A 15705-nucleotide genomic window follows, 5' to 3' on the forward strand; every position below is an offset into this window, starting at 1 on the left:
CCGAGTATAGTCCAGGTCTAGTCCAGGTCTAGTCCAGTTTCTCTTCAGTCCAGGTGAGGTCCAGAAGAGGTTGGTCGAGTTGCAGAAGAAGCCTCAATGTAGTCCACGATCTGGTTCTTGCCCGGTCTCGTCAGAACCAGCAGAAAACTGAGACTAAACCAGGAATAAACCAGGACTAAACCAAGACTAAACCAGGTCTAAACCAGGTCTAACCCAGGTCTAAACCAGGTGTAAACCAGACTCACCATTTATAGAATCTTGAAGGAAACTGGGATTAAAACAAGATTTAAAGAGGCCCAGTTTTAGTTTGGATTTGTCTCTGCTGAGTCTGGGTCTGGTCAAACTTAAGTCCCAATGTACCTGAAGTAGTCCACTTTTAGTCCAGTTTAAGATCTTGGTATAGTCTCTGGGAGGATCTCAGTCCTGGTCTGGACTTTGTTGCAGTTTATGATCCACAGACACAGGTTCTTTTGGAGGATCTCGGTTCTGGTTCCTGTGTTTAGTCCTGAATTAGTCCTGATTTAGTCCTGCTTTAGTCTTGGTTTAGCCCTGGTTTAGTCCTGGTTTAGTCCTGTTTAAATCCTGGTTTAGTCCTGGTTTAATCCTGATTTAGTCCTGGTTTAATCCTGGTTTAGTCCAGGTTTAGTCCTGGTTTAATCCTGGTTTAGTCCTGGTCTACTCCACAGACTCAGGTTCATGGAGGATCTCAGTTGTTCTGTAGACACTCCAGCTCGACCGCACAGCACACGCTTCCATTCTGAGGAGGAGGAGGAAGAGGAGGAGGAAGAGGAGGAGGAGAGTTAATCTGAGGAAGCCGCTCCCACACCAAAAAAATGTCAAACAAAAATCTGTATGATTGTTGCAGTTAAAGTTTAGTGCAGTAAATAGTGTACACCTCCTTTTGGTTCAAATGTTTAAAATCTCTGTTGTGGACTGTAAATACAAAAGGCTTAAACAGTTAGAAGCTAAAAGCAGCTGAAGCCTCTGATTTTAATGCTACATTGTGAGAAGGGGTCATATTTAACCCACTGGCCACAGGGGAAATCTTTTATGAATGAAATGAAACAAATGAATCCTAACAGTGCTGGGGCTGATGTGATTTGCACTTTCATGTTTCATTTGATTGAGAGCAGTCAGTGAGTCTGGGCCTGTGCTATACTCCTGCTTTTCTCTTCTCTGTGAAGAAGGGCACATCACTTATAACACTTTGGCCCCTGTATCACTCCAATGTAATTTCCAATGCAAGAAAGTGGGAGAAATAAAATCGATTTTCTTCCACTTAAAATTCGATGTATTGATGTGCCCAGGCCTAGGTTGAGGTGTAAGGACGTGTAATTCCTCATTTATGCAGGAGTGTTTCATTGTAGAGAAGGTTTCAGAGGGGGTCATCTGGACTTTTGAAATCCCCTGTGTGACTAGCCCCTGTGTGAATAGTCCCCATACCTTGCACTGACAGGTGGTGCACGGTGAGTTGGGCAGGTGCCAGGTGTCTCCTGACAGGTGCTCGGAGCCACTCTGGTCCCTGCAGCTGAGACCCAGGGCAGGGGGCGGGACTTCCTGTGCCGTACAAGGGTCAGACACACAGCGTGGACAGCACTCCCCCTGTGGTAGAGCGCTGTAACTACAGGACAGCACGGGGCAGGGCAAAGGCCAACACTCCACCTCCCCCTCCTGAGAAAAGAGAGTGAACAGGGGTAAGGAAGGGCATCTGAGACACTCCACCTCCCCCTTCTGTGAGAACAGAGAGGGAACTGGGTGAGGGAGGGCAACACACAGAGAGAGAGCATCTGACACACAGAGTTCACTAAGGGATAAGGTTTAAGCTAGGTTCCCTCAATGTAGGGTTGACTTTGCAGTTAAAGTCGTATCCCTGGTTTTAGCTCTTTACATCACTTTAATGCCCATACTGGAACATTTATACTCTCTCCAGAATCTTGCTGCTTTTACGAATCTTTAAATATTTATGTCAAATTATATTGCCTCTTTATGTTGGACTTTAAACCCAGAGACTGCAGTCTGTTTAAAACTCCTGTATTCTTTTATAGCGGCTTATCAATCATATCAGATACTCTCCCATCCTCCTGTATCACTGTGTGTCAGATGCCCTGGAGATGGAGGAGGGGGAGCTATCACAGGCAGTCTCCCGACAAAATATCCTCCCTCCCTAAAGAGCACAGGAGAGAGGCAGAGGATGCAGAGGAGAGGGTCAGATGAGAAAAGGTTATTAAAGGGAGGGTTAGATGGTGCAGAGAATGAAAAGGAAAGGGTCAGAGGATGCAGAGGAGAGGGTCCTTTTTAAATTCTGGGCAAGGACTTTTTTAGTGCCAGTTTACCACAAAATTAGTTCTAGTTTATTCCTGGTGTAGTCGAGATTGAGTCCTGGTCCAGTACTGGGTTTGGTTCAGCAATAGTTCATTCCTGATTTAGTCCTGATTTAGTCCTGGTTGTTGTTCCAGTCCTGGTTTAGTCCTGGTTAAATCCTGGTTCACTAGACTCATCCCTCATACAGATCAGGCGCGTCGGATCCGGCAGGTGCGTCCCTCCATCTTGAATTGCTCTCAAACTCGATCGATGAGAGCATCGCCCTGAGCAACGAGCCTCCACAAACATGATGGGAGTGTGCCGCAATCTGACGCATTCAGGGAGAATACCAAAATACCAAAACTTCAAAATGCATAGCAGAAGAGAGAGAGGGCAATCCAGGACACAAGATGTTTAATGCACAGTTCTGGTTTAATCCTGGTTTAGTCCTGGTTTAGTCCTGGTTTAGTCCTGGTTTAGTCCTGGCTTAGTTCTGGTTTAGTCTTGGCTCAAACCTGGTTTAGTGCTGGTTTAGTCTTGATTTGGTCCTGGTTTAGTCCTGGTTTAGTCCTGGTTTAGTCCTGGTTTAGTCTTGGCTAAAACCTGATTTAGTCCTGGTTTAGTCTTGGTTTAGCCCTGGTTTAGTTCTGGTTTAGTCCTGGTTTAGCCTTGGCTCAAACCTGGTTTAGTCCTGGTTTAGTCTTGGTTTAGTCCTGGTTTAGTCTTGGCTCAAACCTGGTTTAGTGCTGGTTTAGTCTTGGTTTGGTCCTGGTTTAGTCCTGGTTTAGTCCTGGTTTAGTCCTGGTTCAGTCCTGGTTTAGTCCTGGTTTAGTACCTTGCAGGAGCAGATGGAGCAGGGGTCATGACTCGGGGTCCACTCTTCTCCGTTGAGTCTGGCGCCCCCTGGTTGTGGACAGTCTCCTCTACAGTCCGGTGCTTTGGTGCAGAGGCAGGAGAATCCTCCAGGAGTGTTCACACACACGGAGTCGTTCGAGCAGGAGTGGAGCAGCAGCGAGCACTCATCTATGTCTGAAACACAACACACAACACAAAACGCTTAGAGGCAGGGTATAATTAGTCCAAGAAGGAGAAGGGGGGATACATTTTTTTCTTCATATTTAAACAGGGATCTAAGCTGCTCAGTAGCGTCCAAACCCACCATGACCATAACTCCAGCAGCTCTGGAGCTCTTTCTTTGCAGATATCATATGTAAATATTAGCTAATAGCTAACAACGCATCAGTGCCATGGTCCACTTGATCAATAGCTCCAGTCCCGTCGGTGATCTGAAGAGCTGGAACCTTTCCTCCTTCCATACGTCTGGAGCATGTGACCAGTCCTCATCGCTCTGACTGCTCCTGTGAACACTGGTACACTGCACTGGGTGATCAAAGCAGGGTCGATGATTACGATGACTGTGCGACCTTTGATAAAGGAAAGAACGGGCAGCTGCACCTAAAGAAGCCTCAACAGAGGAGAGTTTGTGTGCGGCCAGTGGGGCCCGTGGGTCGCTGATGACAGGTGCACACTGACTGCAAATGTGGTGTATTTTGACACTTACAAAGTAGTAAATATATCAATGCCCTGCTCACTGAGTCCTGCACACACAGTGTACACCTGGTGTTAGACATGTGTTATCATGTGACCCTTCGGCCGCTGAGCTTGTGGGGAGCAGAGTGATGACAGCAGCGAGTGGACAGGAGCTCTGCAGATACTGTCTCTGTGTTTGTTTATGGTGAAGACTAGAGCAGAAAGTGGAGCCAGAGTCGATGGAGTCGGAGTGCGTCCATGTTCACGTCCTATTTGGAACACACAGATGTACAGTCTATGGGTGGAGTCCAGATACAATTTCCACAAGAATGAGACCAGACTAGATTTTGACATAATTTATCATAAATCATTTGTACAGTTCAGTTCACAATATTGATCTCACCATTTTGGATTGACTTTATTTTATGTTTTTGCTGTAATTGTAGCACTGCTTTTTAAAACTACAGCTCCTCAAGAAATGTAACTCACCAGACCTTAAATCAAACCTATTCTGCAAATGTACTTTTCAGAGCTTTTGACCATGTTTCACCTCGATCGGTACACGCCCACTGTCAGACACACTTCCTTCTTCAGTTTTATTTTCTTAATCTGTGATACTCGTAGGATTCAGCAGCATCGCACAGACATTTTGGTACAGATGAAAAAGAAAATCCTCTGCTCTCTATGAGGGGCCGACAGCATGCGGCGCGTTGTTGTGATGACCTTTACGCTCACGTCCCGGAAGTCAGCGAACTTGTTTGTTTTTATTAAGTCATTTTAGATCAATATTGTTTTTTAAAATGTCTGAATTACAACATAATGATCCACAGGTGTCATAAATTATAACTACAGAGCAGACACAAGCACAATATGTCTGCTTTAATAAATCCTGTTTTTTGTTCTGTCTCTGTTGTGTCTCGTACTAATTAAAATCCTGGGTGTTTCTTTCACATGTTCTGCTCCTGTGGGTGCTATGCGGGTGACATCGTTAGGACCTTATCTGTGCCCGTGGGTGCTGCTTCTCTCCCCACGTTTGGTTTTTAATTACATGTGCCATTTTCACATAGAGCCTGTCAGATGCATCCGGTGTCACGCACTAGGTAACAGCACACAGAAAAGAACACAGCAGCCCAATTATCCAGATGCCCTCCCATCCTCACGTATCCCTGTGTCCCAGATGCCCTCCCATCCTCCAATATTCCTAGTTAAAATCATTTATTTTGATTAGAATTTAAAACATTGTGAATATTGTAATTTTGCTCTGATGATTTGATGTGTTTCCGTTCGAAAAACCCAATTTCGTCTCAGGAAATGAACCGTACGGTGCCAAATGCAGCTTTCCCCCTACACAAAACAGAATGAACATGAAATAATCAGATTTTTACCAACAAGACACGAAACCTACGGCAACACCAGATGATCTGAAAAAGCCTGTCTGAGGTTTGATTTGAAAATATAAATTATGTAAAATGTGTGTAAAATGTCCTGGTTTAGTCCTGGTTTAGTCCTGGTTCAGTCCTGATTCAGTCTTGGTTTAGTCCTGGTTTAGTTCTGGTAAAGTCCTGACTTAGTCCTAGTTCAGTCCTGGTTCAGTCCTGGTGTAGTTCTGGCTTAGTCTTGGTTCAGTTCTGGTTTAGTCCTGGTTCAGTCCATGTTCAGTCCTGGTTCAGTCTTGGTTTAGTCCTGGTTTAGTCCTGGTTCAGTCTTGGTTTAGTCCTGGTTCAGTCCTGGTTTAGTTCTGGTTTAGTCCTGACTTAGTCATAGTTCAGGCCTGGTTCAGTCCTGGTATAGTTCTGGCTTAGTCTTGGTTCAGTTCTGGTTTAGTCCTGGTTCAGTCCATGTTCAGTCCTGGTTCAGTCTTGGTTTAGTCCTGGTTTAGTCCTGGTTTAGTCCTGGTTTAGTCCTGGTTCAGTCCTGGTTCAGTCTTGGTTTAGTCCTGGTTTAGTCCTGGTTTAGTCCTGGTTTAGTCCTGGTTCAGTCCATGTTCAGTCCTGGTTCAGTCTTGGTTTAGTCCTGGTTTAGTCCTGGTTTAGTCCTGGTTCAGTCCATGTTCAGTCCTGGTTCAGTCTTGGTTTAGTCCTGGTTTAGTCCTGGTTTAGTCCTGGTTTAGTCCTGGTTCAGTCCTGGTTCAGTCTTGGTGTAGTTCTGGTTTAGTCTTGGTTCAGTTCTGGTTTAGTCCTGACTTAGTCCTAGTTCAGTTCTGGTTTAGTCCTGGTACAGTCCTGGTTCAGTCCTGGTTTAGCCCTGATTTAGTCCTGGTTTAGTCCTGGCTCAGAAGATGCTGGTGCATGTTTTGCTGGTGGGGTTTAGACGGTAGATCATGAGTTTGTGAAAGTGCAGGTAAAATGTTGAGTTTTGATTTAAAAATACAAATGATGTAAATGATTGTTTTGGCAGCAGGTTTGGGCGCACACCAAACAGTGGGATTTAATGAGACAAAACCACAAATATTCCAGATCCGAGTCTCAAATATGAAAACTGCTGAAATATGAAATGTGTTTTATTTTTACGACACACACTCACACACACTGACTGACTGAACCAAGACCAAACCAGGGATTAAACCAGGACTAAACCAGAACCAAACCAGGACTGAACCAGGAGTTTTCAGTCCTGGTTCAGTCCTGGATTAGTTCTGACTCAGAAGATGCTGGTCCAGCCTGTATTGCATGTTTAAAGCTACATTGTGTTATCTTTTTGGTAGTGTTACATAGTGCTCATCTCCATGGGGATGTTTTTGCTCTCCCTAGAATCTTCCACTGTATGGCATTAATCTTTAATACCTTGAAAATCATGTACTGTTATTGTGAACGGGGTCACCTCTCCACAGATCTGAACTGTAACATGGTCTGGAGTCTCTTGCTTGTTAAAAAAGTTTAATGCCACTATGGAACATTCCAGCTAAAGCAAAATCATCTCCATGGAGACAAGCATGAACAATCCATCTCATTATTCCAGAAAGTGTCCATTTTGCAGTTTTCCGATCGGGTTTACTCTTCCGAAAGTTCAGGCTTTGAGTTCCATCTGAGGAAGTCTGACTCAACAGATCCTGGTTTTTCACACACTGCGGTTTGTGTGTGTGAGGGAGAGGGGGATGAGGGGAGGGGGAGAGAGAGAGAGGAGACAGGAGGGAGAAGGGGATGAGGAGAGGGGACGAGAGAGGAGACAAGAGGGAGAGGGGGATGAGGAGAGGGGGACAAAGAGAGGAGACAAGAGGGAGAGGGGGATGAGGAGAGGGGGACAAAGAGAGGAGACAAGAGGGAGAGGGGGATGAGGAGAGGGGGACAAAGAGAGAGGAGACAAGAGGAAGAGGGGGATGAGGAGAGGGGGCGAGAGAGGAGCCAAGAAGGAGAGAAGGGTGAGGAGAGGGGGACAAAGAGAGAGGAGACAAGAGGAAGAGGGGGTGAGGAGAGGGGGAGAGAGAGGAGACAAGAGGGAGAGGGGGATGAGGAGAGAGGGAGAGAGGAGACAAGAGGGAGAGGGGGATGAGGAGAGAGGGAGAGGGAGAGAGGAGACAAGAGGGAGAGGGGGAGAGAGAGGAGACAAGAGGGAGAGGAGGGTGAGGAGAGGGGGACAGAGAGAGAGGAGAAAGGAGGGAGAGGGGGTGAGGAGAGGAGGAGAGAAAGTGAGAGAGGGGAGAGGAGGAGGAGAGAGAGAAAGAGAGAGAAAGAAGGTTGAGAGGAATGAGAATAGAGGAGAAAGTGAGGGAGAGGGGGAGAGGGAGGAAGAGAGAGAGGAGGTAGAGGGGGATGAGGAGAGGAGGAGGAGAAGATAAGAAAGTCTGACTCAACAGATCCTGGTTTAAACGTGGCTCGTGTATTTCTCACACTGTGGGGTTTGCAGATAGTAAACTCCAGTATCAATAATTCAACACAAAAAGTGCAGTCTGAAATGAGAAGAAATGAGTGAAGAGAGAGGAGGGGACGAGGGGAGGAGGGGAGGAGGAAAGAGGGGGATGAAGAAGGGGAGAGGAGAAAGAGAAGAAGACAAGGAGCAGAGAGGAGGAGGAGAAGAAGATGAGGAGTGAAGGAAGGGAGGAGGAGAAGAGGAGGGAGCAAGAGGAGGGAGCAAGTCATAAATTCAAATATCAATAATTAAACCAAATGAGCAGAAACGAGAGAGAAGGAGGAAGAGGAGGAGGAGGAGGAGGAAGAGAGAAGTGAGGGTGTGAGAAGTGGAAGAAGAGGAGGGAGGGAGGAAGTAAGGAAGGAAGGAGTGAGAAAGGAGGAGAGGAGTGAGAGGGGGTGAGAAGAGCAGAGGAGGATGAGGGATGAAGGAGTGAAGGAGGTGGAGGAGTAAGAGTAGGTGAGAACAGAAGAGGAGAAGGGGGGGGGGGTGAGGGAGGAGGAGAGGAGTGAGGAGTGAGAGGGGGGTGAGGATCTCATGATGTGGCTGAATATTTGTATTTATTTCATACAAACAGGAGCAGACCACAACAGAGTTCATTTGGTTGGTTCAAGTTTAGACCTGGTTGAGGTCAGTTATAGACTTGAAATGATCCTGGTTTAGTCCTTGCAGAGTCTTGTTTTAGTCCTGATTAAGACCTTGGTTTAGACCTGTTTTAGATCTCGGTTTAAACCTTGTTTTAGACCTGTTTTAGACCTGTTTTAGCCTTTTGGACTCACCCACGCAGGAAGATCCATCCACTTGGTAGGTCCCATCGTCGTGGAAACCCGAGCGGCAGTCGCAGTGGTACGACCCAGGCAGGTTCACACAGTGAGAGTGATTATGGCATTTTACCAGGGTATCTGAGCACTCGTCTATGTCTGAGAGACAGAGAGAAAGAGGGGTAATAAAAAATGTATATATTGTGGCTTTAAATTCTTAATTGCTATGGCAATCATCATTTCTCATCATCTTGAAACCCATGGCTCTGCTAAACTAACTTTTGTGTTTTTAACTTTTCACTTTTCAGTTTAATTTTGGTAATGGATAAATAGACACATTACTAATGTGATGAAATGTTCCGCAGTGGGGCTTTAAATCTGTTCTAATGTGAGGAAATGTTCCACAGTGGGACTTTACCCCTGTTTTCTCTCTGTTTTTCCTGGAGTGACTTCAGTTTTATAGATTCCGTCTCAGTCAGACGCCTCCTCCATTATTCACTCTGAGCACAGGTCTCTGCTCCCAGGACACGTGCACGCTCCTCTCACGTGCACGCTCCTCTCACGTGCGCGCTCCTACGTGCACTCTCTCCTCTCTGACCTTCACTAAACTAAACCCGTGTCTTCAGTTCTTTTATTCATTTTTTCAGATATGAGAAACCATTTCACATTACAGCAGACATATTGTGCTCGTGTTTGCTCTATAGTTATAATGTACAGCACCTGTGGATCCCAGTGGTTATAATCTGCACGTTTTAAGTCACAATATTGATCTAAAACAACTTAATAAAAGAAACAAGTCCACTGACTTTCACATAAGAAAACTACAGTGCCCAATGTGACCTGACGTCGCCGTGAATATCATCACAACAAAGTTCCAAAAATACTTTTTTGCATAAAACCCCCTCTTTAATGCTTTTTTTTTTTGAGAATATGTCTATAATAATAATTATAATTTATTAAGATAAATCCAATCTCACCGGTCTCGCAGTTTGGTCCAGTGAATCCTGAGGCACAGAGACATGTGTTTGGAGCAACGCATGTTCCTCCACTCTGACAGCCCTCCTCACAGAACGCTGAAACACAAGAAAAATACACAAAACATACATTTAAATCAGACATACTGTGCTTATGTCTGCTCTGGGTATAATCTATGGCACATGTGGATCATCATATTGTAATTTGAACATTTTAGATCACAATATTGATCTAAAACGACTTATTAAAAGAAACAAGTCCACAGGCTTCCACGTTAGAAAACTGCAGTGGGCAATGGGAGCTGATGTCACCGTTAACAACAAATCACAACATCACAACAAAGGATGTGTCTGTCACAGTGGGCGTGTACCGCATTACAAACAACTGGATGTAATCAGGGCAGTCGTGTGTGATGTCACGCAGTACCTGAAACTGCAGCGGCCACTGGAGCCAGCACACACTTTGACTGTTTTTGATGAGAAAGCTGCAAATTTACCTGGTTTGCAGAGCTGGACTAGGAGCAGTCGACAGATGCTGTGCTTAAATCACTATATACACAGTTAAGTAGCAAAAATAAGTGGATTAAGCGTTTAGTTCAACTTTAATTAATGTAAAACTTGTGCAAAAATGTGCCTTTGTTTGAAAAATGGATGCACAAATTAACCCCAGAGTTAGTGATTAATTGTCTTTAGCTGTTAGCCGTTAGCTTTTAGCCGTTAGCTTTGACTGGTTGCTAGGCAGCGGTCGTTAAGGCAGCGGTCGTTAGTGCTGTGCTAATAAAGCCACGTTTAAAAATTAATTACTTTTCTATCGAGCCCATCCATCTCACTAAAGTCTAATTATGGTTTCACTTAATCAGCAGAAGGCAGTGAACGCACCACGAGGCGTTCATGGGTCAGTGCAGAACAGGACAAAAGAACATAGACACACAGAGAAGATTTATGCTGCCAAAGTTTCAGTTAAAATCAATGTTTTAATCATGTACTCAGATACTTTTGTCAAATATAATTAAAAAACAGAGTTGATAGAAGAGCTAAAAATAGTACTTGAGTAAGTGTGTAACGTTCAGAATAATATTACACAAGTAGAAGTATTAGTGCTCCAAGAAATGACTCAAGTGATTAGAGTAAGAGTAAAAATGTATTTGGGAAAAGTACTACTCAAGTAAGAGTAATTTAAAGAGTAACTGTCAGGACGTAACATGAGACAAATGAGACAAACTAAATCATATCTGCAAGAAACACAAAAGAGAGAGAAAAAGAGAGAAGAGAGGAAGGAAAGGAGAGAGAGACCCACGCCAGACCATAACAATGTAAAATGGAGAGAGAGAAAGAGGGAGGGAGAGAGGGTGGGAAAAGGGGGATGGAAAAGAGAGGGGGACGGATGATAAACAAAATAAATGTCCAATAGAGAAAAGAGAGAGAAGAGATTAGGAGACAGAGAGCGAGAGAGAGAGAAAGAGGAGAGGAGAGAGAGTAACAATCCAGACCATAAAAGAAAAACTCTAGTGTCAGAGCACTCTCTCTCTCTTCTCTTTCTCTCCCTCTCGTTTCTCTCTCTCTTCCTCTTTCCCTCAGGTTCCCCTCTGCTCTGATTTACTGCCCTAAAACTGTTCTTACTTCCCTCCATTGTCCCTCAGACCCCCTCTTCTCCTCCTCCCTTTTCCCCTCTCTCCTTTTCCTCTTTCTCTCTCTCTCTCTCTCTCTCACACCATCCATTAACCTGCTTATATGTATTGAATGATGTAACTCATGATGAAGCCCCTCACCCCCCTTTCTTTCTCTCCCCCTCTCATCCCCTCCCCTTCTCTCCTTCTTTTTCTCACCCTCTATCTCCTTCTCTCTCTTATCTTTCTCTCAGCATCCCTTTCTCGCTTCTCCTCTTCTCTTCATGATATAGTTCCTGTCTCCGGTTCCAGGTCTGGAGCAGATAAGACTCAGAGGAGGAACAACACCAAACTGTAAGTCTGTTCTAATGGGATGAAATGTTCCACAGCGGAGCTTTAACCCTGAACCCTAAAACAACTATAGAAAAAGAGAGAAAAAATAAAGTGTGCTGACTTCTGAATCAGTGAGAATGAAACAACTATAACATGATTAAAAGCGCTGAAAAGTTGAGTTTGCAGAATCAGTCCACTTTAATGCTCTACTGTGGAACATTCCAGGCCACAATAGTGACATAGTGAACCTTTAAACATTCTACATTGGACTCCATTGCAGCATTACAAAAAAGCCATGAGGTCTAAACGCTGCGCTCAATGGATGGCGCATGTCGCTAGTTTAGCCTTTAGCGGCTACATACCGGTCCTGCCCAGTGAGCATGTGCGGCTGAGCTAACCCCATGAGACTGTCCCGACTTGAGCCGAGAAAAAAAAGTATGACCTTTGTGAAAGCTGTAGGTGCCCTGTCAGTCCTGTCAGTCCCTGTCAGTCCTGTCAGTCCTGTCAGTCCCTGTCAGTCCCTGTCAGTTCCTGTCAGTCACTGTCAGCCAAACACGAGCAGTTTTTGCTCTCCACGAGAAAAATCTTATTGTGGACAGGAGGGATTTTTTTTGTTTTAGTACCAATGAGTGGCCACTAATCCAACTTGCGTCAGCTCTAAACTAGCCTGTATTTCCTGTTAGCTTGTCTTGTATCTGCTACATTGCTTTGGAGAAAAATAAACATGTTTTAAACAAATTTTCAGAAAACCACATCGTAAAAACGTTCAGATCTAAAAAAGCTGTGATTTCTCCCACTGAAATAATTGATTTTGATCTGAAATTCTAATGATTTATTGCAAATTCATTCATTCATGTCAATCATCCTCCTGAACTCAAACTGTCAAAATGTTTTTCAAAAGAGGTGAAAACACATTTTAATTTCAGAGATGCGCATGAATCATTCAGATGAATATTTCAGAGGGAGATCTGGGTTTGGCTCAAAAAGAACTTTGAAAACAGCACACGCTTCACAATTTATTAAGTGTTTTCCTCACATGTCCCACAGTGGCACAGAGCGTATACAGAGACTTGTGCCAAAATCAAAGGGACTGTGTGTGAGATTTTTATTTAAATTCTGTAAAGTTGACCTACAATTATGAGGTAAACATGTTCAAATCAAATATAACATTTACTTAAAACAACTGTAATGCTGATTTATTCTGTAATGTGACTGTAGAACCTGTTAAAACCGAAAGAGGCAGGACACAGGCAGCTCCTTAAAACTACACCATAAACAAAGTTCAAAATGAAACGTTTCTGAGTTGTGCGACTCTGCATAGAAGGATTTGAATGGATAGTAGACATAGCGACCGGTGAGTAAAACATGAATGTGAAATCCAGGTATTCTGATCTAAAAAGGACACCAGCAGGGGGCATACTTCTAAAGAAAGGTCCAATTTACGCTTGAACAAAAGAAGAGACACGTCAGCCATTTTGTTTTCACTGTGAGGAAGACGAGTGTGAAGAAGAGCGGGATCAGCGGAGGAGAGTTTTCAAAGTTTTCGACCATGATCTAGTTGTTTTCTTTTCATTGAGTCTCTGAAGTTGTATTTGGAGTGATTCAAGTTTGAGTAAACTTTATTCTTCTGTGGAGGGGTCGACCTCACGCGGCGCTTGGTTGTGTAAAGTGAAAGTGAGTGGACTTGTTTGTTTTATTCAGTCGTTTTAGATCTTTATTACCACCACTAAATCTAAATGATTTGATGCTTTATACCTCCCCCTCCTTCTCTTCTTCTTCCTCTCACTGCTCCTTCTCCTCTCCCCCTCATCCTCTTCTTTATCTCACTCTTTTCCTTTTCCTTCTCTCTCCCTCATACTCTTCTTCCTTCTCTCCCTCCTCCTTTCTTCATTCTCCTCCCCTCATCTCTCTTCATTCTCTGTCTCCTCCTCTCTCTTCTTCTCTCTTCCTCCTCCTCCACTCATCTCTCCTCATCCTCTTCTCTCTCCTTTTCTCCATCTGCTCTTTATTCATGCTCTTCATGTTGTCAATAATGTAATCCAGTCCTCTACTCTCCTCCTCCTCCTCTCTCTCTCCTCCTCTCTCCTCCTCTTCTCCACCTGTTCATCTTTGTTCAGGCTCTTCATGTTTTCACTAATGTAATCGGGTCCTCTCTCCTCCTCTTCTCTCCTCCTCTCCATCTGCTCATCTTTGTTCATGCTTTTCATGTTTTCTCTAATGTAATCACATCCTCTCTCCTCCTCCTTGCTCCTCCTCTTGCTCCCCTTCTCTCTCCTCTCCATCTGTTCATCTTTGTTCGTGCTCTTCATGTTTTCACTAATGTAATCGGGTCCTCTCTCCTCCTCCTCTCTCCCTCCTCCTGTCCTCCCACTCCTGCTCCTCTCTCCTCTTTTCTCACCTCCTGCTCTCTTCTCCCCCCCCTCCTCCTCTTCATCTGCTCATCTTTGTTCATGTTCTTCTTGTTTTCTCTAATGTAATTGGGTCCTCTCTCCTCCTCCTCTCTTTCCCTCTCTTTTCTCATCCTCCTCCTGTCTCCCCTCTCTTTCCTTCTTCTCCTCTATGTAATCGGTTCCTCTCCTGCTCCTCTCTTCTCCTCTCTCCCCCTCTCTTCTCCTCTCCATCTGCTCATCTTTGTTCATACTTTTCATATTTTCTTTAATGTAATTAGGTCCCCTCTCCTCCTGCTCTCCCCTCATCCTTTCTCTTCCTTCTCCTCTCTCTCCTCCTCTTCTCCATCTGCTCATCTTTGTTCATGATCTTCACAATTTCTCTAATATAATCAGGTCCTCTCTCCTCCTCATCCTCTCTCTCCCGCTCTCTTTCCTGCTCCTCCTCTCTCCCCTCTCTTTCCTCCTCCTCTCTCTCCCCCTCTCTTTCCTCCTCCTCGTCTCTCCTCTTCATCTGCTCATCTTTGTTCATGCTCTTCATGTTTTCTCTAATGTAATTGGGTCCTCTCTCCTCCTCCTCTCTTCCCCTCTCTTTTCTCATCCTCCTCCTGTCTCCCCTCTCTTTCCTCATCCTCCTCTCTTTCCTTCTTCTCCTCTCTCCTCCTCTCTCTCCCCCTCACTTTCCTTCTCCTGCTCTCTCCTCCTCCTCTTCATCTGCTCTTCATGTTTTCTCTAATGTAATCGAGTCCTCTCTCCTTCTCCTCCTCTCTCTCCTCCTCCTCCTCTCTCTCCTCCTCCTCTTCATCTGCTCATCTTTGTTCATGCTCTTCATGTTCTCTCTAATGTAACGGGGTCCAAATCCTGGCTCTGGGACGGCCCGGTGGAGGCAGAGGAGTGAAATGAAGCGCTTTGATTTGGTTTAATCACAGGTTTTTATTTCAGCGTTTTGGCCTCGAGCGAAACCAAAACACAAAAAAAAAACACCCCATTTGTTTCTGATGAAAAGACGAGAAACGACCTAATGAGCCAAATGTGGAATTAAAGACTGCACCGGAGAACAAAGAGATGATAATGAGAGAGGAGAGGAGAGAGAGAGAGAAGGGGGGAGAGGGAGAAGAAGGAGGGAACGGAGAGAGGAGCGGGGAAGAGAGAGCTGGAGGAGAGAGAGGGACGGGGGTTGATGGAGCGAAAGGATGGAACGGAGAGAGGAGGGGAAGGAGCGGAGTGAGAGGAAAGAGGGAATGCAGGGAGGAGAGGAGAAGAGAGAGCCAGAGGAGAGAGAGGGACGAGAGAGGGAGGAGTTCAGAGGGAGCAAGGGAGGGAGGGAGGGGAGAAAGAGGTGTGTGAAAGGGGAGATGAGGGAAAGAGGGAGGAGAGAGAGAGAAAGGGAGGAGAGAGAGAGAAAAGGAGGAAGGAGAAAAGGGAACAAGGGAGAGAGGGAGGGAGGAAAGGAGGGAGAGCAGAGAGGAAGGCAGTGGGAGAGAAAGGAGGGAATAGATGGAAGAGAAGGGGGCAAAGAGAAGAGAAAGAGAGGGAGGAAAGGAGGGAGGGGGTAGTGAGAGATAGGGAGAAGGGGAGGCAGGGAGAAAGGAGAGAGGGAAAGAAATGGAAGGGAGAGAAGGGGAAGAGAGGAGGACGCGAGAAGACAGGAGGGGAATAGAGAGAGGAATGAAGAGAGGAGGAGGGAGGAGAGAGTGGAGAAAGGAGCGGGGTGAAATTAGAAAGGGAGGGAGAGGGAGAGAAAGATAGGGACGGGAGGAAAAGCAAGAATAAAGGGGAGAAGAGAAAGGGAAAGAGAGATGAGGAGAGACAAGGGAGGGAGAGGGTAAGAGAGAGTGGAGGAGGTGATGTAGAGAGAAAGAAGAGAGATAAAGAGGGAGGGAGGACAGAGAGAGGTGTGGGATGAAAGAGAAGAGAGGAAGAGGGAGGGAGAGAGAGAAAAAGATGGAGGGAGGAGAGGGTAAGT

At 45.2% G+C, this 15705-nt stretch overlaps 1 protein-coding gene across 1 annotated transcript in view; it reads right to left on the reverse strand.

Moving 5' to 3' along the window:
- Nucleotides 1–620: 620 nt before the first annotated feature.
- Nucleotides 621–15705, reverse strand: part of LOC117393823 (protein kinase C-binding protein NELL1-like) — a 150639-nt gene continuing 135554 nt past the window's right edge. The window contains exons 15-19 of the mRNA XM_055220996.1: nucleotides 9416–9511; nucleotides 8457–8597; nucleotides 3137–3330; nucleotides 1444–1671; nucleotides 621–757 (exon numbers count right to left, since the gene is read on the reverse strand). Of these exons, the coding sequence (XP_055076971.1) occupies nucleotides 707–757; nucleotides 1444–1671; nucleotides 3137–3330; nucleotides 8457–8597; nucleotides 9416–9511 (710 nt within the window). The 3' untranslated portion in view covers nucleotides 621–706. The remainder of the gene's footprint in view (nucleotides 758–1443; nucleotides 1672–3136; nucleotides 3331–8456; nucleotides 8598–9415; nucleotides 9512–15705) is intronic.

This window comes from Periophthalmus magnuspinnatus, chromosome 3 (genome assembly GCF_009829125.3).
Source record: "Periophthalmus magnuspinnatus isolate fPerMag1 chromosome 3, fPerMag1.2.pri, whole genome shotgun sequence".
In the NCBI taxonomy this organism is placed as follows: Eukaryota; Metazoa; Chordata; class Actinopteri; order Gobiiformes; family Gobiidae; genus Periophthalmus; species Periophthalmus magnuspinnatus.